Source organism: Micrasema longulum, unplaced genomic scaffold (assembly GCF_059751315.1).
Source record: "Micrasema longulum isolate JH-2025_06_02 unplaced genomic scaffold, ASM5975131v1 h1tg000794l, whole genome shotgun sequence".
Taxonomy (NCBI): domain Eukaryota; kingdom Metazoa; phylum Arthropoda; class Insecta; order Trichoptera; family Brachycentridae; genus Micrasema; species Micrasema longulum.
The window spans coordinates 183768-207552 of record NW_028277986.1 but is presented as its reverse complement, the minus strand read 5'-3'; the positions used below and the strand labels follow the sequence as shown (position 1 = coordinate 207552).

At 31.6% G+C, this 23785-nt stretch overlaps 3 protein-coding genes across 5 annotated transcripts; all 3 read left to right on the top strand.

Moving 5' to 3' along the window:
* Positions 1 to 4150: 4150 nt before the first annotated feature.
* On the top strand, positions 4151 to 5717 carry LOC148278995 (uncharacterized). Its single transcript, XM_088230602.1, has one exon. It carries the CDS (start codon positions 4151 to 4153, stop codon positions 5633 to 5635), a length of 1485 nt encoding a protein of 494 aa, XP_088086728.1. The 3' UTR covers positions 5636 to 5717.
* Positions 5718 to 11005: 5288 nt separating this feature from the next.
* LOC148278994 (uncharacterized) lies at positions 11006 to 12907 on the top strand. The gene is made up of 2 exons (XM_088230601.1): positions 11006 to 11080; positions 11243 to 12907. The coding sequence occupies exons 1-2, from the start codon at positions 11078 to 11080 to the stop codon at positions 12749 to 12751; spliced, it is 1512 nt and encodes a 503-aa protein (XP_088086727.1). The 5' UTR covers positions 11006 to 11077; the 3' UTR covers positions 12752 to 12907.
* Positions 12908 to 13047: 140 nt separating this feature from the next.
* On the top strand, positions 13048 to 22716 carry LOC148278993 (uncharacterized). Of its 3 annotated transcripts, XM_088230600.1 has the most exons (3): positions 15825 to 16042; positions 16147 to 16863; positions 22125 to 22621. In XM_088230600.1, the coding sequence occupies exons 1-3, from the start codon at positions 15992 to 15994 to the stop codon at positions 22131 to 22133; spliced, it is 777 nt and encodes a 258-aa protein (XP_088086726.1). In that variant the 5' UTR covers positions 15825 to 15991; the 3' UTR covers positions 22134 to 22621. The 3 variants fall into 3 exon arrangements, with proteins under 3 accessions (XP_088086724.1, XP_088086726.1, XP_088086725.1); XM_088230598.1 differs by having other exon boundaries at positions 13048 to 16042; positions 16147 to 22715; XM_088230599.1 differs by having other exon boundaries at positions 15954 to 16055; positions 16147 to 22716.
* The last annotated feature ends 1069 nt before the right edge of the window (positions 22717 to 23785 follow it).

The following is a 23785-nucleotide window of genomic DNA, read 5'->3' as shown; positions in this document are numbered from 1 at the left end:
AAAAGACCGTGGTAAATAATTCCTTTGCGCACGGTGACGTAACATCGTGTTGCCACAAGCAAAAGACAAGGAAGACAAAAGATTCTACAGTTCACACATTCTTTTTCTGCAATTTATAGAAACAAACAAAATATCTTTTGTATTAAAATCTAGCATAGTTTTTAAAATTTTACATTTCAAATCCGGCGTGAAGATGTCCATTTGATTATTACAAAAAATACAACTTTTTCGTTTTAAAAATAAGAGAGATATGTCAAGTTTTGTAACGTATGTAGACTTGTGTGACATCACAGCCACACAATAGTTAATACCGTGTCGTAATGCATCTTTATTTATATGTACAATACAAAACATATCCTTTTCAACGTTGACCCCGTTTGAAACAGTGACACGTATTCAAAGGGTATTTTTTTCATGTGATTTCATTCAGTTTTGGCTTTACTTATTACTGCTCCAAGATTGAACATTTGTAAAATACAGGGACAGTAATATAAAACTATGAAGACAAAAAGTTCAAAAGTTGTTAAGGTCTTTGTTCGAGATATTTTAGGCTTTTTTAGTGATAATTCATCTTTGTAAGCTATATTTAAATTTAGAATGGCGAATGAAAAATTTTCTTCATTTTGGTATTTTGATTGCTCTTTTACCTACATTTTTGTGTGCGTATTTCATATATATGAATATTTTGGGTGGTTCTGATGGCATTTTCTTTACTTTTATTTTTCATAAGTTTATTTTTTATAAGTCGATATCAAATAAATATACAAGTATTTTCACACACTTTTTATCTGTAAAAAGCGTAAGTATTTTATTATAAAACAGGCCACTGATTGCATTAGGAAGTAAAAAAACTTGCTTTTAATTATCTGTTTTGTAAAATCGATTTATTTATGACAATATAAAATTTAAAAAAAATATTTAATGTCTTTATTGGAAACATGTAATCAAACATGTTCGTGCAGAAATTTCCATTTTCTAAATATCTAATGAAAAATAAAACTTGACATTGTAGTTGGGGCAGGGCCCTGTTGATGTTTTTAATTTGGATCATGTAAATAGATCTTTTTTATTTAAATTAAGTAATAAAAAAGGAAAAAAAAATAAGTTTTCGTCTTACTTAGAAATTGAAACTTATATTTAATGCATGAGAGTATAATAAACGTTTTAATTATTGTTTCACTCATTGGCCTATTAATACACACAGACGGGCCCTGAGCCCCCAAAAATGATCAAACGTAACTGTAGCCCAAACGCTCAGTGATGCCCAACGCGTATTTAGTTGTTCTTTAATCGCTAGCTGAGTGTGACGTGAGCTTGATATTTAGAATCGAGCCAAAATGCTTTCTTGTGATGTGAAAGCGTGTAAAAACCATTCAAATACACATTGCATAAGAGGTGGTGTAACTTTTTGTTAGGAAGTATTTGTTGTTTATAAGCGTAATCGATAATTTAAAGCTGAAAATAATTATTTTTTCATTTTTTTCACATTACAAATAATAATTAATAATAAAATAATGTGACCTTACTAGGGTTACCCGTGCCAAGTCACAATATTATTCAAATATAAGTATTATTCGTTTTAAATATCAAACTACGCACAGCGGCACAAAACCTAAGGTCTTCTTTCTAACATGGGTCCATGCATGCATTGGTAGTAATACGGTTTTAAAAAAAATGTAAACGTGAGTGAATATAATTTTTGCATTCCCAATATCCAGTAAAAATAAATAAATAAGTAGAAATTAAAAGAATTTAAGGAATCAAAGGAAATAATCTGATTGGGATCTATAAAAAACGAATGCCGTTGTAACATTTTAACAACAAACTTTTGAAAATGGTATCCTTCTAGTTTTTTTTTTAAAATAAATAAACAAACTCGGTAACTATGGGTACGTTTTTGTGTCACTTTTAAAAAAAGTATATTTTACTCTGTAGGGTGCGTCTATGTGTATTAATACTCGTAGGTCGTAGATAGCCTCGATTTACGAAAATACAATGAAATAGTTTACAGCACATTTTTACACGCAATAAGTATCGCAACTATTCTGTACATATCATTTGGCCTACTCACCATTAAAGTCACGTTTTTTCTTATCGTACGATATCGTATCTTCTACCAGGGATCTAAAATCACAGATTATCGTTTACCTTCCACGCATTAAAAAACACAAAATAACATTATATGAAAATAAATATTTTTAAATAACCACATCCCGAATATTCTATTTCTACCAGTTTTGGGACCTCACTAAAGAGTGACCAGACAAAGGTCTGGACACTGATTTTACAAATATGCAAATCACACTATACCTACAGCTCCACCCCAGAAGTAACACAATAATGTAAAACCAACACGCCGATTTTTTATATAGTTTTTAATAGACGAATTTTTTTATATTTCACATTTATCATCACATTGTTTTTTTTTATTTTTGTCTAACTACTATGCTTCAGAAAAAATACTGCAGTATCTGTAGAGCTACCTTTAAAACAACCGTTTTAATCGAACTTTATTTAACTTAATGAAGCATGGTAGGCGATTTCGCCAGCCACTACACTTCGAGGCAGATTACCTTAGAGTAATCATCGGGTCAAAAACACTCGTCCGGGGTTCGGGTTCTATTTTACATATATAACTGTATCTTTTATCCGCATGTACAGAAAAAATAAAATTGTTACTGGTGTTGTAAATGATAAAATTACTTTAAAATCCCTTTTTAAGTTTTTCAGAATGTCTGAGTTATTAAAGTTTTTAAATTTTATTTGTTAATTTGTTTTTTTAAGTTATAAATTATTTGATATCATGTTTGACAGAGTTCTTAAATAAAAACTGTGGATGTATTTATCGGAGTATGGAGTAAATGGTAATCTGATACAGCGCCTCTGTATAAAGATAGCACAGCATGAGGGTAAATATTCGTGCGACTCTCGGTGAGAAGTGAAACTGTGTATCTTTTAAAAGTGCGAATATATACGTACAAACGTTTGTAATTTGGAATGATTTTAACGAAATTCATTTTCCTTTAAATGATTGACTCCGCCTTATAAATTAAATAATTATTTGTAATAAAGTACAGGTTTTTGTTTTTGTCGACTTTTTAGGGTTTAAATAAAAACTATAGATAAATCTCTTCATTAATCACGTTTAATGACGTGTAAAATTTGTAAGCCGTATAAATTATCCCGATATACTAGTAAAGTTTAGATATCTTGTATTCTAATTTAAAAAAAATAAAACATGGTTTTCGAAATGGTTTACTGTCGTTGTCGTTAAATTATATATTTACGTTTGGATAACAATATTATAGTCAATCGTTACAAATGTATTTTATGACTTAAAACGCTAACGTACGAACGCTAATCGGAATGCAAGCTTCATTGTCTATTTCACCACAAAACTGAATAGTTATATAATTCATATTTAAGTGATTCGACAGGCTTAATGTTATTATTTCCTTCATTTGAAAAAATGTTGTAAGTCTCTTTCAAAAGAGTATCTTGAAAAACACAATGTGGCAGAACAATATTCAGATCCAATACAATGATGATAGATAAGGTACGTTTTTAAAATGTTTTGGGTAATGTATCAAAATTAGTGTAAGTACTAGGTTATTGTCGGTGAAGATAATTCACTTTGAACGGAAATATTTTTAGTGTTTTTTTAATGTCTTTTTAAACGATTATGCCTAATTTTTAGAATAAAATAACTAACTCAATAAATTGGAACAGACATTCAATTAATTGCATTACATCAATAAAAAATCACATTTTATGAAAAATGAAACAGAGAAATCATCATATTTCAATTTTAACAACTAGTTAAAAATCATTTTAATTTTCAGTTTAAATTTAAAAAAGGTTTAGTTATCTAACTCACTTTTTGACTTAAACTGAACTAAGCCATAAGATCAATTACATACAACATAATAATTATTTTCATACTCAATTTCTCTTTAATACATTGACACCCTTTTAAAATTTTACAACGTAGCATTTTTAAATCAAATACATTTTTGATGGCAAAAAAAACACATGTTAAACGACGTGTTTACATATTCAATCAATTTAAAAAATGTTTTTAAAAATCTAACCGACTTTATAATTTTTATTACAGATGAAGAATAAGAAAGTATTAAAATTAATCGCTTACATGTCTAGTGGGAGCTTACTGCTGATTATCTATTTTAGCATCAGCAATTCGAAGTTGACTTCCCTAAAACTACCTAAACAGCTGAAATTTCCAGAAATAGATCCTTCCGTTCCAGATCCAGACGCTCTGCAGCCTGAAAAAATAGCTCAAATGTTACCCAGTCTACCGATCATGTATTGGATGCGGCATCTAGACAGGAAAGATGGAATGTTCTACCAGAACAGCTCTTGCGCTCAATTTCCAGATATCTTCCAACTTAAGTACAATAATATTTACTGGCAAACTTTCCATTCATCTAATGTTACATTTCAGCTTTACAAAGCATTTTACGATGAAAGAAAGCTAAACAACCTTAAACTCAGCGTTCATATCTTGGCTATGATAAATCAAATTGACCTTAAAAAAAAAACCTATTGTCAGCTCTGGTACGAAGACAGACTCGAACCTGTGATTGTAAGTACCGTCATGTATAGATACATTTGGATACATGCATGGGGAGATCCTCCAACTGGACACTATGGTCCTTACCTCGTTACTTGTGAACTACCAGAAGATGAAAATGAAGATAAAATTCCACCTTCTTGTGTTTCGTTAGTGGAGAATCCTTGTGACCATCCAGAAAATTTATTGGCTGTTTTATACAATAAACCAGCTGAAAAAGAAGAATTCGCAGTTTGCGTTAAGGGTTTGGATTTACTTCAATTAGACTACTCGGCAAAACTTGTTGAATGGATCGAATTTTTAGGCTTAATGGGCGTGAGTAAAATATTTTTTTACAAATTCTTCGTACATCCAAATATCCAAAAAGTATTAAATTATTACATAGCAAATGGAAAAATAGACGTGACTCTTCTAACACTTCCCGATGGTCAGCCAAATTTACAAATTTTACAGCATCAATTTATGCAAAAAAACGTTGGTCAACAATGTTGGGACGAATTGATTCCATACAATGATTGCTTCTACCGAAATATTTACGCCTATAAGCATATTGCAGTTTTGGATATAGATGAAGTGATTGTTCCTCTGCAAGATGATAATTGGACTGATTTAATGAAGAGGATAATGCAAAAGACAGAAGCTGACAAATATGCTTCTTTCAATGCAAGACACGTGTATTTTCTGAACGATATGACTCCTGTGGAAAGCAACCCTCAAGTACCCTCATACATGCACATGCTCTGGCATACACACCGATCTGCCAATTTCAACATGCCTGGAGAGTACGTGAAGTCATTTCACGAACCAGGTGCTGTAATAACTGTACATAATCACATGCCTATGGAACATTCAAGCAAACATGAGTACAGTTATGAAATAAGCTTAGAAGATGCTCAGATGAATCACTATCGTGAAACCTGTGTACCAGAAGTAAACTGCTCTTTATTTAGAGAGAGACTTGTAGATGACAAGAATTTATGGAGATTTAAAGATACCCTGGTTCCTAGAGTTGGAAAAGTACTGAAATCATTAGATCTGATTTAAAATACCTCAATTTGTGTTGTTTTAAAATGCAAATCTAAAATGTCCACATATCTCGATAATTATTGGAAAATATATACTTTTCATTTTATGATTTATTTAATGCTACTTAAAGTGATTAAACATTAAAAACATATTTTTTTTAAATACGTGATAATATTTAAAATATAATTTAAACAGCAAATTGTCTTCAGTTAGACCTAAATTAAAAAAAATTATGATCCCAATGATTGGGTTTAAAATAACCGCGTCGAATTCAAAGCTGTTGAGTTAAAAACCAGACCAGTTTTTTAAAACCATATTTTCTAAAAAAATATGGTAGGATATGCATTTATTGTATTTTATACTTTAGTTTGATTTTAGAATTATTCTTCGTAGCTTGAAAGTTATATAAACAGTTGAAGAATGTTGTTTTGATTCAAGATCTTCTTCTTTCATAAAAAATGTAATGAATAACTAGTGTGCATTTTAAATAAAAATATCTTTATATTTAACTTAATTTATTTCCAAAAATATTTTTACTTATAATAAGTCATTATTATATTTTTTACTTTTTTTTATTATTTTTTTCACTTATAACAAAGAACCACATAAATTTGTTTAAAATGCGTAAATATATTTATTTTGTTTAGCATGTGTTATTTTCTTATCTTAATCGTTTCTTCAATTCATATGGCTAGTAAAAATGGTTTGTAAACATTTTAAGGTCACATTTATGATGCACGTTTAAAATTGTGTCACCTGTTTAAACACTGTCAATTAAATAATGTGTTGAATTAAGACATCGACAATATTACTTAAACATTAAAGTTTAATGAAAAATATTGCTGTTTAATAGTAATAATTTACAAAAATAAAATACAAATGGATTTTAGCCAGGATAATAAACGCAAGTTTAGTGCACCAAGTTTATGTTATATTTATATTTTATAAACATAAACGGCAAATCTGCCTTTGACAAACATTTATAATATTAACATATTTGGCTTAGTATATATTTTTTTTAAACATGAATGTCCTTATACCTTAGATTAATAAAAATAAAAAATAAACCAAAAATTATACAAGATTTATATTAAAAAAAATAACCTAAAAATTAAACAGCATATTCAGTAGAAAGTTTAAATAATAAAACATTCTACAGTAAAACAATAAGAAAATCATAAGTACTGTTTCACACAGCTAGGTAAAGGAAACAAAAAACTGTATATATATTATGAAATGCATGAATAAATAAATATAATTACCATTCACCTTTGAAAAAGTTCAAAAGGTTTGTTCTATGGGAACAATACCCTACACTAAATATATCAGATACGTGGGAATAACTATTACCGAGTTCATGAAGTCTATTTAATATGGCATTACAAGTATACACTGTCCGTGAAATATAGTTAAACAATATTACAAATAAAATTATGACCTTAAATATACATTTAAGTTTGATTTCTCAAAACTTTCTTAAAAATTTGATTATGAAGAAAAAAACATTAAGTACCAGAGACAGTATGTAATTGAATCTATCAGCTGTCAAAAGTTAGGAGTGCAACGAGGATGAGCAGTTGCCTCACTTGCTGTCTATAAATAGGTTGTGTAATAGGTTTTAAAAAAAATGCCGCCTATACGATGCGATGCCTACATATCACGCATTCTCAGCTACGGAAACAATTAGTTCACTAGAGTCCAAAAAATATTGAATTTAATAGAGGCGGCAACTTCTAGTGACAACTGCTATCAGATGATTCAATTCGGTTACTATGGATGCTTTCCTATGAAAGCAATACATTTTCTAGTTCCAGCCGTCTATTACTGACATCTCGTCGAGACCTGACGCAAAAGATCGCACTAAATATTGGCAGCCTGAATACTATTAGCGACGCGATGCTTGCAAGGGAAAAAAGTTCAGAGTTTTGAACACAACTCATAATGGTATTAACAATCAATCGAGTGAAATTAAAATGTGCGGAAATAGTTTTTTTTATTTATTCATATAAAGACACATATGACAAAAAAATAATAACATATCCTAACTCTATGAGGTTAAGACCCCGTGTTGAGTTGGGATACCACAAAACAGAAAGTGAAAGCATGCATATTACTGAATAATAAAATAAAAAATATTACATGAACATAAATTTCAAAAAACATCTGGACAACATGCTTTAGTACCATATTATACATATATATGGCCGGAGAAGTGACGTCCAAAGGAAAAATGTAGGTGTCTCGTGTTGAGGGGTATTCAAATCACCCTCATGTATGTTCCGCGATATTGCATAGTTTTCAGTTTTAATGTGTTCTCCATACCTGTTGTAATTTGTTAACTTTAGTTGACAGTTTAGTGCACGTGGGTTTATTTCCAGATAATTCGGAGACTAAATGGGAAAAAGAGGGGATTACTTGAAAACATTGAATTGATGTTCCTGAAAATTAAGTCATTAAAAAATTAAAACAATTAAAGAGAAAAGAGAAAACACTGGAATTAAGAAGAGTAACAGTAAAAATTTAAAATTAATTTGAAAAAAACAAAGCGAAGAAAAGCCGGAAAAGAAAATTAAATGCAAATTCGTTTGGTTGGTATTGACAAGATATTATTTTATTTTATTTTTAAACCGTTGTGAGATATTGAAATTATATTTTATTTGTCCAACCTGATACTGAAAAAATAATGAACCAATAAGGTTAGAACAGTTCATGGAAAAATACTATTAATCATTCCAAAGCAGATGTTAGGAACACTCGTCGTATTGCAAAAGAGGAAGTCGAGGCTTACAAGGTAATTTAGAAGAGTATAATAATTTATATAGTTATTTTCCGGAAAAAAAAACCTTTATCTGCATGATCGAAATTAATAAACTACCCTGCAACTTCAGTGTAATTATTACCACCTTAAATTTATTTAACATAAAAAAACATGACATATATGACAATAAAATTTCTTACGAAGCTAATTCATGCTTAAAACGACAAGCCTATGAACATATATAAAATTGCCAGTGATGACACATGGACTACAAACCATGCCTGAGACCCAAAAATTTAACCAAAAACTCAAATGCAGCTAACGATCTATAAAAATACAGTCACTCGATGTATGAGTAACGTCTTACTACGTCGAATAAGAAATCAATAAATTAGGAGCCAAACCAGAGCCGTGGATATCATGGATCGTACAAAAATATTTAAAAAGTATTGGCAAGACACTTGGCGAGACAAAATAACGGTAGATAGATGCCCAGAATAATAAAGTGGAGACCCTGGGCGAACAAAGGAGGTGTTGGAAGGCAACAAAAAGATGGACCGATGACCTTTCCTCGTTAGCAAATAAACCTTGGACGAAGAAAGCAGGAGATGAAAAGGAGTGGAAACGTTTTAGAAAGGTCTACAAACAAGACTGAAGAAGAAGAAAAAAATCTTACTCAATCCAAATCTACTTCTCAGGTTCCACCGCATGGTATCCACAAAATCTCTTCAGGCCTCTCTTTCTGGGGCCGACTCCCGTATGTCTTCCTAAGTCAGGTTTGTATCCAAAAATTAAAATAATTTGGTAAATCATGAGAACGATTCTATTTATTATTATGTTTTTTTTAATGTTAACGTTTATACACAAGTGAAATTGATTGGAGGAACTTTTAGATAAACTGGTATTCATTAGCAATCTTACTCAAAATTTTCTATTTTGCCATGCCAAATCATTATTATTTTAATCTACTTGCCATTTCTTCTAGTTCTTAGTCGTTTGTTCTTGGCTTAGTAGTTATGGTCACATTGATAGGAGGGAAGCACTTTTTTTACAACTTGCCTTATTCCGCTTCTATATTAAGCGCTTCTTAAGGCCTCCTGAAGAGAGACGTCACTCACTTTTGTCACCAAGTCTGTCCATTTATTTAGGCTTCTTCCACGAGATCGAGTTTCCTTGACGCGTCCTTGTACAACTATTTTTTTTCCATATTGTCTCTTCGCCTCGTAACGTGAACAAAGTACTTGAGAACATGGATTTGTACAGTAGAAGAAAAACGCCGTTCATTACTTAGTTCTTGGATTATAGAGAAAGTTAAAAATTTTGCATATTTTAAAAATAAAGTTATTGTTATAAATAAAATAATTTGAAAAAAAATCAATAATAAATAATACCTGAGTTTCGCCGAGGCAAACATAATTTTCAAATTTGCATTTTTGTGTATTAGCAATATAATACGTCACTAACACTATATAAATTAAGGACAAAGTGCATGAGATTGTAATGCCAACCAATCAAGTGAGTTTTAGCAACAGTAACAAGAATTTTTACTATAATTTTAGTCGACTTATGTTATTTTATTTTATTTTATTTTATTTTATTTTATTTTATTTTATTTTATTTTATTTTATTTTATTTTATTTTATTTTATTTTATTTTATTTTATTTTATTTTATTTTATTTTATTGACATACACGGCATAATTGCCTTTTACAAATTTATAATATAAACATATAAGGTTTGATATTTTTTAAACTACATATTTGCACTCAAAACTAAGGAACAATAATCAAGCCTAAAAATTATATAACATAAGTATGGAAGTAGATAAGATTTTTTTTTCTTACTAAAATATGTGACAAGTAGTGAATAACGGAAACTTTCAAACAACAGTGCGCCTACTTTAAAATCATAAAACAGTATTTGAACCCGCTATATAAATTATCCAAATATATACATATATAAGATCTCTGTCACTTGAATTGAAAATCTTCAAAAATTCAAAAATGCAAACAATGATCCCAAATGTGCCTAAATGTGCTAATTGGTCAACGAATAAAAAGGTAGTAAAGCGGCAACTGGATCCACGGAAACTGCCAAAAGAACCGGAAGAAACCTAAAATTAATAGAAAATTATGATGTCACATCGAAATCAAAAAAGGAGTTGGTTAAGGTCATCATTTACTCGTAGTTCGGAGTTATCATATCTAAAGATCTCCGAGGTAAGGCGAATACAATACTTTGAAGAATAAAGTCAGTTATATAAGATATACTGAACAAAATATTAAAAATAAACAGTTTTAAATGTCAAGCGTTGTACAAAAAAAAACTGTAATAAACCATTCTGGCAACAGGTTTTTGTTACTGATTCATTCTGCTTAACATTTTTGTAAATGTTGATGCTACGTGCAATCATCAACACGCCAATATGTCATACAATAATTTAGAAAACCAATTGTATAGATGTACCATATCAATACAGACATGTTCAATGTTCAGCTATAATTACAATTTAATCACAATTTTACCAAAAATTTCCAATTTAAAAATACGTACTTAAATTTTTTTTAAACGTTTTACCCTGTTATCCTCTTTACATGTTTGAAAAACAAATTACGCGATATTAAATAATCAGTTTCACTTGCGACTAGTTCTGAGGTCGCTATTGATTTTTTTTAAAAGTAATTACCTTAATTTTTTCCACGATGGTGAGTGTTTTTTATTTACCTTAGTATGGTAATATATACTTTATTTATTAGTTTCAAACATTTTATTATTATTTGAATCAAGCAGCAAACATTTACAGCACAATAAAAATAATATGCCTATTTTTAGTATAGAATGTCCAGATGTTTTATTTTTGTTTGCAGGTTAGACCTATAGCTGCTTGTCAATGGTGCGTTTTTGTTTTCTGTGGTGGAACTATTTTAGTCATCTCATTTATAAATGGCAGTTTATTTGTTTGGCAATCTAATGTATTAAATACGAATAAAACCGATCTAAATGGCACCATTTTTGAAGATTTGGATGCAAATAAAATGTCCCTCCTTCTACCCAGTCTTCCTATCGTATACTGGGAGAAGCATCGAGATATAATTCAAGACATGTATTATGAGAACAACTCCTGCGCATCATTCCCAAATATTTTTCACCTGAAATATAGCAATACTTACTGGCAAACATTTAAAACGGGCAACTTGACGTTTGAATTGTTCAACGCTTACTACGATACTAGAAACTTGAATAATCTCGGTCGACGTATACAGATATTGGCTATGATTGATAGTGTCAACATTACAGTGGAGTCGTTCTGCCAGATCTGGTTCGACGACGATATAGAACCCACCATTGTGAGTACTGTCATGTACAGTTATATCTGGATACCGGAGTGGGGTGATCTGGGAGAAGGAGGTTTCGGACCATACATCGTGACTTGCCAGCTACCAGAAAGTGTGATGGAACCTAAACCACCATCGTGCGTATCTCTAGTTAGAAGGAAGTGTGATCGAGCGACAAACATGCTTCGCGTTTTGTACGATGTCCCAGAGAGAAAAGAAGACTTTGCAGTGTGCGTTAAAGGACTGGACTTTTTAAACGTTGATTTATCCTCGAGAATAGTAGAATGGCTCGAATTTTTAGATCTAATGGGAGTTAACAAAGTGTTTTTCTACGAGTTACAAGTGCATCCAAATATCGATAAAGTGCTCAAGTACTACCAATCTCTCGGTAAAGTTGAAGTTACTCACACTACTCTTCCCGGTAATCAGCCGAACCTTCCTATTCTGCAGCATCAATTTCTGGTAAATAATTTAGGACAGCAGTGCTTCAATGAACTCATACCGTATAACGATTGTTTCTACAGAAACATGTATGCGTATAAGTATATCGTGCTTCTCGACATAGATGAGATAATAATGCCGACTAAAGATAAAAACTGGAGAGAACTATTGAACAGGGCGCGACGGAAAGCCAAACCTGTGAGGTACGCTTCTTACAACGCGAGAAATGTTTATTTTCTCGATGACATGACTCCGACAGACCTGTACTCGAGCATTCCTCCGTACATGCATATGTTGAGACACACTCATAGATCTAAAAATTTCACAAACCCTTTCGAGTATGTTAAGTCGTTTTTCGATTCTCAAACCGTCATTTCCGTTCACAATCACATGCCAATGGAGCATTCCTCGGCCGTAGAATTGAGTTACTCCATACACCGAAGTGACGCTCAGTTGAACCATTACCGTAAACATTGTGCTGATGAACTACAGTGTGAGGATTTTACAATTAAATTAGTTCAAGACATTTTGATATGGCGCCATAGAAACGAATTGATTACTAGAGTAACCAAAGTGCTGAAAACATTAGAGCTTATTTGATTTACATTCTGTACCTTTTTTTTTGCTCTTCCAGTAACGTAATTCCATACTAGGTTTTGTTTTAGAAAACTAGTATTTGATCAATTGGAAAGAGCATATGTATAAATAGAAATCTCATGGCTAAAGTTATTAATAAATACAATATGATTAGTCGTCTTATGTTCTTAAAATCATTCACGTTGATTGCACGGTCATTTTGAATAATATTATATTTTATTGGTCAGTTGTGGTTATTTGCAAATTATGTAAATATACTGATTTATGAAAATAAAATCTATTCAGAAAATAAATAAAACTTCTGAAAATTCCTTTCACTAAATAAATGTAAAACTATTGCATATCAAAATGAAAATGTCCAGTTAATCAAAAGTATTACGGGAATCTGTAATTTGAAAAAAAATCAAATCATAAGTTTTTAATACAATTAATACAATACTAAGTTTTTTTCTCTGTCTATGAAGAATACATAATACCTAGACGAGTGTTGTCGACTCGATGGCTACTCTCAGGTAAAAATCCAGAAAATGAAATTGAGTGGAGATAAGTCCGCCACACAGTGTAGCGATTGGCGCGTCCACCTACCATGCTTTAAGGTCCCGGGTTCGATTCCTGGCAAGGTCCAGGTGAAATATTTATTTCAAAAGTGGTTCTACAATGTAGTATTTTATAGTTCCTAGACCATATGTATAACCTTATTATTGATTTATTAATAATATTCCCAAATAGACACATTACAAAAAATAATACTTGAATAAGGAGACCAATGTCAAGGATAAAACTTTTACAGACTTCTCGACCAAGATGAAGGAATTATTAGAGAATGTGGAATTCAGAGTATTAAAAAGGGTCATGACATATCATTGGCTGGTTGAATTGATCACTTTACTAAATGTAATATTCATCATTCTGCCTTATGATTTCCACGTCACTGCAATTTTCAGAAGTTTTAGGTATATTGTCAAAGCAGGTGTGTTTTAACATCTCTTTTTTGGTCCTCGTTTTTTTGCATCCATCAAAATTCGCAAAGTAAATTCTTTTCGCCGTTCTTTCGCTGTCCATTCGCTCTTTATGTTCAAACCAACGCAGCACTCCTTTCTCGATTTAGTCGATGACACTAGTCTCAGCCTTATATGAAAATAGTTATGCAGAAAGCAGCCAGTCCACAATTTGAAAAAATGATATATTTATGTTATCGGGTGCAGTAAGGTCAATTTTATCTCTTACTATAAACAGCAAGACCGTTTTCAGACAAAAGATTGTTTCAACCACCTTTTGAAAATGTTTTTCATCACAAAAACGGCATTTCTCAATTTTCAGAAAACACCCACAGCACTAGAAAAATCTTAACAAATTTATAAAATTAATAATACTGGTCGAACACATAATTAGATTCTTGTTTGTAATTTAAAAAAAAAACAATACATTCATCGTTTATCATTTGTTAGAGTCAAAAACATTCCAACTGTTGCGTTATTTTGTTTATTCACCCATTTCACCAAGGTGCTATAATCTCAGTGTCACTTTTCTATGGCTGGCTGCTTTCTGCATGAACGTATTCATATTATGCTCTTCCTAAAAATATGATAAAAAGTTTTCAAATAGTTTTACCAATACATTGGTATTATCCTTGTGCCAAGGAAGTTTCGATGTTTTTTCTAATTCAATATATAGTATTATTTTTGACTGGCAATTGGGAAATCGTCTCTATTAATGTGCTTAATAACTAACTAAAAATATTTTCATTTCATGAAAATAACTATGTACACGTATTTTAGTTTAATCCTTGACTGAATGTTGACACGTGGTCATTGCGTAAACATGGGTTGTAACAACAAACCGTTAATCACTAAACACCTGCATCAAAATGCCAATAATGTAGCACTTAAGCATATAACACGAACAATTTAAAAGAGGAGGGTGAAAGAAAATGGGCTATTCAAAATAAAACGGATATTATTAATTTTTATTCCAAGTCACGACAAAACACTAAACTAATTACTCTCCGTAATTTCCCATTCAAATAAAAAAAGTTGTATGTACCTACGTGCCTGTTATAATAACCACTTAATAGAAATTCTGGTATCACGAGAACTTTTGTCGATTCAGTAACTTCTATATTTACTAATTAAAAATCATAAATTAGCTTAGTCTCCCAAGCTCTTGCAAATGTTAAATCCAAAAAAGTAGCCCAGTGAAACAACATTTTTTAAATTGGACAGTTAAGATCATCTTTTACCATTTTTTTACCTACGCAATATTAATAGGGTATTATCACTCTAGAGGAATATCGAATTTAACCCCCTCAACAAATAAAAGATTTTGTAAAATTCTCATAGTGTTTATATAAACCCTTGAAATTAATATTTTAATTAATTTTTTTCGTTTCGAAAATAAGGTCTTTTGAAAACGACCGTTTCGTAAGTTGGTAATAAATTTTGTCACAAAAGTTCACGAGTAATGCATTCATTTTAATGATTGTAATGCCGCAGGCCTCAGATAAAAATATAAGGAGATTTGTCTTAGCATATCATCTTAAGAATAGAGAATGTTACAGAGTGTGTAAAATGGACAGTCAAACTAGCCAATGACAGTTCATAAGCCCTGTAAATGCATAGACTTCCATATTCCCTTCTCAAAAATGTTTTCCTTCTGTGTTGCGACAAATTTAAATTTGAATAACTCCCTAGGGAGGAAATCCAGCTATGCTGCATGCATTTGGACATACCCACAACATTGACAAAGTTAATACCTTAAATACAAGTGATAAAACAATATCTTTTCGATGGAATCAATACGAGTTTATCTTAAATACAGTTAAGTTTTTTGTTCACGAAATATACTTTTTGACTTTATGTTATATTTCTTAAAATTGATTAACAACCCAAATAAAAAAATGAAATAAATATTTGTTCTCATTTTAGTGACATGAGCACAATCAATAAATACATAGTAAATAATTTCTGATTCATTTTAACGGTTTTGTAAAATACACTTTTTCTTGAATTTTGCTTATAATATATTTTTTAATAAATCATTTGTTCTCAAATCTTCTTTATTAAAACAAAATGTATGTAGGATTATTACTTCATGATTTTTAAGAGAAAAAATGTAGCTTATGGGCTAAACGCCCTCGATTCCTCTATCAACTTTGAGCGTTTCGTTGGTAGTCTAAATGTGCAAATATCATGATTCTGTTATTATTGGGTTATTAGAACAGTAGTAATATTTTTCAACTTCATCATGCCAAGGGAATCCGTAACAATCGATTTCCTCGAGGAATGTTCGAGAATGGTGAGTTCTAAAAGTGCGTTACTCAAAAACATACGCTTACTATTTTATTGACAAATTTTTTCCTCGCAATTTCTTGGTAAATTGGGTATTTTTTTTATTTTCAGACTCGGAATAGAAAGGTAATACGATGGTTCGTATTCTTTTCGTGCGGTGGAATAATGTTGATGTTCCTTTCTCTTTTCGGCCGGATGGACAGTGGAGACGTTTTAAATGCGGACATCGTGAATGTGAATTTAATAAACAGTGAAAGATTAAGTGCAAGAGGTGTTAACTTTGATGAAGTTATGTTATACAAACAAAAAATGGAGGCAATGAACAATTACAATGAATTTTATTTGGACGATATAATCAATTCAATAGAAGAAGGTAATTACTACGATGAGTTGGAAACAGATAAAGATGATATGCTTATCGATATTGTACAAGTTTATAAAGCTTATGCCGAAATGTTAAAAAATGATTTGTGGAATGGTAATATGCCAATAGAAGATATTATCTATGATAGTGATATTATTGAAAACGATTTTGAAAACTACGATATTAAGGACAATGTAATGTGGTACCGTGGCATTGAGAAATTGGACACTGGAAATATGAACTTTTATAAAAATGACTATGATAGCGTTATTAGAAACAGTGGTGTTATTAATGGTGAAATCGCAAGTGAGATTTTGATAAATGATATTATTTTAAGTGATTTTGAAAGTGACAATCCTGGTTTTAGGTATAATAGACAAAGTGACGTTGAGGATACTATTGTTCTGATGGATGGTATCGTGGAAGACGAAATTCAGAACGTTGGAACTGAATTTGAATATAGTGTAAGTAATAACCATCAAAACCAATTATTAAAAACTTTACTAACAAAATATTTGAAACCGGCAACTGCATCTCAAATTTCGCTAAGTATTCCAATTGAATATTGGAATCTTCATCAAACTAATTTGGAAAATATGTTTTATGATAACGCGTCTTGCGCAGTTTTTCCAAACATGTATCAAATAAAATTTGAAAATATTTACTGGCAGTTGTACAAACATCACAACATTACGTTTCATCTTTACAAAGCATTTTACGACACACGAAGACTAAACGGTCTCAAACCCAGTGTACATATTTTAGCCATGCTTGACAATGTATATCCCACCGAAAAAAGTTTCTGCCAAATTTGGTTCGATCATCAAACAAATCCTGTGATTGTCGAAACTACAATGTATAAATACATTTGGTTTCACGAATGGGGCGACCCGGCAGAAGGAGAACTTGGACCGTTTATGGTAACTTGTGAAATTCCGGAGAGTCATGAAATGTATCAACCGTCATGTGTATCCCTCGTGCAAAACTTCTGCGATCAAGCTACAAACTTACTTGCGGTAGTATATAACAAGCCAGCAAAAAAGGATGATTTCGCCGTTTGCGTAAAAGGATTAGACTTCTACGAGGAGGATATATCACCGAGGTTGATAGAATGGATTGAAATTCTGCGTTTGATGGGTGCGGACAAAATATTTTTCTACAAGTTTCACGTGCACCCAAATATGGAGAAAGTTTTAGATTACTACGAGTCTTTGGGTTGGATAGATGTCGCTCATATTACACTTCCCGCTGGTCTACCGAATATACCTATTTTGCAACATATGTACCTTGTTAATAATAATTTGCAACAGTGTTTTAATGAGGTTCTTCCATACAACGATTGCTTTTACAGAAACGTTAATTCATACAAATATATAACACTCTTGGATTTAGATGAAGTCATCGTACCCATCGAAGACACAAACTGGACCACGTTAATGGAAAGAGTTAGATACAAAGCTGGATATGATAACTACGCCTCTTATAATGCAAGAAATGTTTACTTTTTAAATGATATGACTCCAGAAGACGCTCACCCAGATATTCCTCCATACATGCACATACTCAAACATACAGAAAGATCTGAAATGTACACTCCTCCTTATTTTTTTGTGAAATCTTTTATGGATCCAGAAGTTATTCTTTCCGTCCATAATCATATGCCGCTCGAACATTCCTGGAATCATAACTTAAGTTATTCGATGGACACAAAAGACGCCCAACTAAACCACTACAGACAGGATTGTCCCAGTGAAATAAACTGCACTGCCTACAGAAGTAATGTTGTTTCCGACTATGCATTATGGAAGTACAAAGATTATTTGATTGTGAAAACTAAGAGCGTTTTAAAGACTTTAGGTATAGAAGATGTCGACTAACAAACACAAATTAATCTTGAAAGACGATACAAACTACCATTCTTTAAATATTCACAGATACATGTTTGTCTGATTTTTTAATAAGATTTTTGATATGGGGACAAATAAGGTTGTTCGTAATATGGCTCTTCACGCTGACCCATACGTTGGCCATTGCGTATGGGCCAACGTATTGATCAACGTGTAGAGGAGGTTATTAGTATGTCAAAACTGGCAGCACATACGCTGGCGCGCGACCTGTCGGTTTTCAACGAACATCAAAAGGCGATGACCGAGCGCTAGTCATCTCATCCATACGTTGGCCCAGCTTTCAGTACGCTACGTACCGGGGATGGCAAACGCGATTTTTTGTGCGCTTTTGAGGTCGGCATATTAGCCCTCACCGATAAATATCGATCGACTCGCCAACGTGTGGGCTGTTCAGCGATTCCTTGCTAATACGCGCGCCAGTGTATTGGCCAACGTAATGGCCTAAGTCAAAAGTCGCGTTTAGATATATTATATATTATACATATATAACTTTATCGTGGTATAGCCAGTTTTCGGTTTGAATAAAAACAAAGTGCCGACTATTCAAATATTAATAATATTAATTAATAATAACACATAAACATGTGCTTATTAAACATTCGAACCCATTGTGTATGAGTTTGTATCATATTGAATACACCAGCCAACAACAGATCTAATGTTTAAAACTGAGCCACAACAAAAAAATATTAAAGTCATTATATAGTTTATATTTAGTAATTATTATTTTATTTATTTTGCATATGTGTTTTATTTTAACATTTTTTTATTTGAAAATTTATTTATTAACCCTTACGAATAATTACATTCATTTTACAAAAATAATATTTTTATTTTATTCATACTCTGTTGTTAATAATTGTCGGTCATCATAAGACTAATTATGATTTCCATGCGCCTCTACCCAGAATGATTAGATTTGTAAATGAAAATCGAGATCTAAATTATTTTTATAGTATATTGAGTTTATTTACAAATAGACTGACAAAATATTCCAAATAAAATTACTGTATATTATTTGTAGAATTAACCTAGATTCCATAATGTCTGTCTAATGAATCAATTTGTATTTGTTTTTCTTTGTTGTATTGATTTTATTATTTGTTGCTGTATTATTATTGTTTTTCGTTGTGTGATTTGTTTAAATTGAACATTGTCCGTAAATTTGTTAAATAAATCATCATGATTCCCTTTCCGCACCTTATGTTGCATAGGGCACTGAATTGGTCACCAATCGCAGAATATCTCGACCAATTTGGTTACATGAAGTAAACGTGATCAGTCTTACGCTTCAGATAGCAGTCCAGGGACTATAAAATATTCTAGTGTGAAACCACCCTTCTAAATAAATATTTCATATTAACATGTCGGGAATCGAGTACGAGACCTCTTGCATGGTAGGCAAACTCGCTGACCATTACACCACGAGGCCGACTAGATAAATAAATAATATTTTTACTCGCGTCAGTCATTGTTTCCCATTATCTTCTTGCAAATATTATATTTCTCTGACTTGCGGATAATTGTCAACGCGCGAAGTTTAACTTCAAATCGACGGTATTTTTATCCTGATAAATTTCGTTACTGTCTATTTTATTAGATGAATATATATTATGGGTGTCCACCGATAGATTTCCTTTCATCAGAAAATTATAATCCTGGAGCAAATGATCGATTGTTAAAAAAAAAAATAGACTTGCGCCTTTAAGCACGCTTTGCATGAGTTTGGCATCACATTTTTATATTTTTTTCAATCGCGTTCCCAGCAAAATGTTTGACGAAAAAAAGAAAGCCGGCACGCTGTGTTGCCTATTCTGATTTCTTCGATAGGTGCGGACATATTGCAACATTGAGACAAATATTTGGCTAATTACCGCATAGTACCTATCCGATTAAATAAATTCGTGCAGTGTGTATATATATGTACATTTATAACATATGATATTTTTATTTATTTTTTATTTGAAATTATATAACAATATTTTGATTTTGTCGAAATGTTTGTAGACAAAAGACTGGATTTCACCCCTTAGGGAGTCATTAAGATAAACAAATTACAGCTGGGATAGACAACACTATAGAGAAGGAAATATGGAATTCTAGGCATTTATAGATCTTACGACCCGTCATTGGCTGGTCTAAGTGTGAACCTTATCTAATCCATCACTGTTGTAATTTGTTAATAAAATTACATAATTTCAAATGCACTAAAAACCTTAAACAGTGTAAGCTACTTTCCAGAGCTAGTCTGTTTTTTGAAAAACTGTAGCTTTAAGACAACAAAATAAATGTATTAGTAAATTATAATAGAAAAAAATAACATGGATCACTATTTACGAAACCATATTAATAAAATAAATATTTTTAAAAGTAGTTAAATAGAAACATGATTTTTATTAATCATATTTTTATATGCAAAATATGATAAGTGCTTTTTGCTAACAACAAAGAGAAACTGCAATTCTTGGAAAAAAAGTCTACGATGTATGTAAGGGAAGCAATTTGCTAATGAATGTCGATAAATTGAATGTGATTGTTTTTGAAAGAATTGAAAGTATGACTAAATGTGAAATCACTGTGAATGGAGTTATACTAAAACAAGTGGAGGAATTTGTGTATCTGGGAAATATGTTTACTAGGGATGGAATGACATATATTGAAAGGATGGTGAGTGCCGAGAACAGAATGAATGATGCACTTAAATCAACCCTGACAAATAAATATTTGTAGCATAAGGCAAAATTAGCAGTTCCCAATGGAGTCCTGGTCCCGACCCTGATGTATAAGAGCGAAGTATGGACTTGGAAAAACAGGGATGAAAGTAGGCTGAATGCTGTCGAAATGCAATCTCTCAGTCGAATGTATGGTAAAACTATGTACGTTAGATGCACAAATGTTAAGATCCGTAAATTATGTAAGGCTGAAATAAGCATTATCGACAAATCAAGAAAGGAGCTCCACGCTGGTTTGGACATGCAGAGTGAATGGACAACGAAAGAACGGCTAAAAATATTAACGATGCAAATGTTGATGGATGCAGAAATAGAGGAAGGCCGAGAAAGACATGGCATGACAAAATTCAACAAATAGTTGAAGATCGACATGTTAAAAGTCGGAATAATCGGCGCGCGTGCATGAGAAGATATATGAATGTAGGGGAAGCTAGATCTGTATGCAAAGATAGAGTGATGTGGCGTTCTATCATCTCTGCCTATCCTTACGGGGAAACGACGTGATGGTTTGTTGTTGAAAAGTTAACTTCGATATTTTTTAGAGGATAAGTCTTTCGGTACCAGTTCAGGGACATTGAAATATTATATTGAAAAACACCTTTAAAATTGATATTTTAGTTAGCTTGCCACGAGACGGACAAACATTATTTAAAAAAATAATATTAAGAATCATTGTTTTAAATATTTGTATTTTGTAAACAAATTGTTTTTAACCACTTATTATTTGTTTAAAAAACATTCAAGTTTTGAAGGGAAAATTCTTGGTGGAAGTTTATTGTAATTTGTAGAAATAAAAGACGGCTGTTACGTTAATCCCCAAGTTTGGAAAAACAATTGACCAGTTGCGACATCTTCGAGAATTTTAAACAGCTAACGCATGTGTATTCCTATTGTGATAAATAGGTGCATAAGTTTTCACGGTTACTGTTACCAACATGTATTTTTTGGGAGATCTCGTGTAAGTTGGATTCTCTTCGACGTTTTGGCTTTTATTGCAGGAGCCATCTTCGATGTAAACTGGGACACACCCAAAAAAGATACAAACTATTGTTATAACATTACTAATTATTTTTTAATCCTTTTCAGACATCGTAATTGAGAGTCATTAGCCTCACTGACATGGGACAATAAAGAACCTGAACCACGACAATAATATATGTAAAAATATTTAAACTTAAAATAATATTGTATCAACTCATTAGTTACCTCGAAACAATTCTTTAAAAGGTCATTTACTCAAAAATAACACGATTAAAATCACTTTTATACAATTAAAAATTCTCTATCCTTACTGTTTAATGTAAATACAATAAATTTTTTAATAAACACACCAGTCTCGAAGATGTCACGAAAGCGACGAAACCGTGGATTGATTTTTCCAAATTTATGGATTAAAATATTTAACTTTATTTAATTTAATTTCTGTAATATATTATTTATTTAATTACAGACTGGTTTCTAAGCTTCTACGTGCTCCTTTATAAAATCATAATTCATAAATGAACATAATATTGTAACGTCAAGTAATCAAAAAATAAATAATGTTTATAAAAAGGACATAAAAAATAAAGTTTTTTAATTCACCTTAATTTTCTTGTTATTATTCTAGCTGAGCAGAACGAGAACATCAAATCATCGTTATCATTCTGTTTTTAGACAAAAAAGTGCATAAGGAACTTCATAGTTCACCAACTGCAGCGAGTCTCTATTATTTTACTGGCACAAATGTAAGGTGTTCGCTCTTATGCTTCAGGTGCAGATCCGGGGACTATTAAATATTCAAATTTAATAAAATCGAATAGTGGATTCAAACCCTAGACCTTTTGAATAGTAAGTACACGCGCTAACCGTTTGATCAAAAGGCGAACAAATGTTTTTTTAAATATTCTTATCTATTTTGAAAATCATTTGAGTTATACGAATATTCGTTCTCTCTTTATTTTTTTAGTATTGTTTTACAAGAAAAGTGACAGATCACCCGTCCATTGTTTTCGGAATTTAACTAATTATTAACTGTGACGTGAATTGTTTCGGCACCATCGACTAACGAGAAAGCGACGCTGTAGAACGCGAGGTTGAAAACATACGCGTTTCCGGCGTCGGCAGCGGCGGCGTCCCGACGCCCGCGTCTAGATTAATGTTCCTGCAGCATGGCGTATTTGGAAACATATTATAATATAGATCCCTCTCTGTCCAAGTGACAGCTCGCCGTGTTTACATTGTTGGTCAATTTGTTTTCCGAATTTTTCACGAGCATTTTCAAGCGGCCGAAAAATGCGCAGTCGAATGTAAACAGGCTGTTATTTTTGCAAAGCGATTATTAACAGTGTTTTTTTTCTAACATGTATTATTCATTTAAAAAATGACTTAGTTTGTATTGATGTAATTTTTTATGTCTAATGATTTTTATGTCGAATTTTTCGAAACATTTGTAGTAATAATCTGGATTTCACCCTTTATGGAACTATCAAAATATGAAGAACATATTTTTACTTCTCATAAATCAACAGAGAAGGGAAGAATTAGAAAAAAGTATTCGTTCAAATAAAGGTACGATTGTTATTGTTAAACAATACGCAAAGCGGCCATTAAAATAGATTATGCCAGGTCATAAGTCCTTTATGTATAGAATATTCCTACGAAAAATATTATTTATTTATTCTATTCTAACATATTACAACAGAGATGAAAAACATTTAAGAGAAAATAATACAGAAGTCTAGGCATCTTCTGGGCTTATGACCTGT

Coding starts and splice junctions, on each gene's coding strand:
- LOC148278995 (XM_088230602.1), top strand. CDS start 4,151: ATGTCTAGTGGGAGCTTACTGCTGATTATCTATTTTAGCATCAGCAAT.
- LOC148278993 (XM_088230598.1), top strand. CDS start 15,992: ATGCCAAGGGAATCCGTAACAATCGATTTCCTCGAGGAATGTTCGAGA. Junction 16,043..16,146: donor TCGAGGAATGTTCGAGAATG/GTGAGTTCTAAA, acceptor TTTTATTTTCAG/ACTCGGAATAGAAAGGTAAT.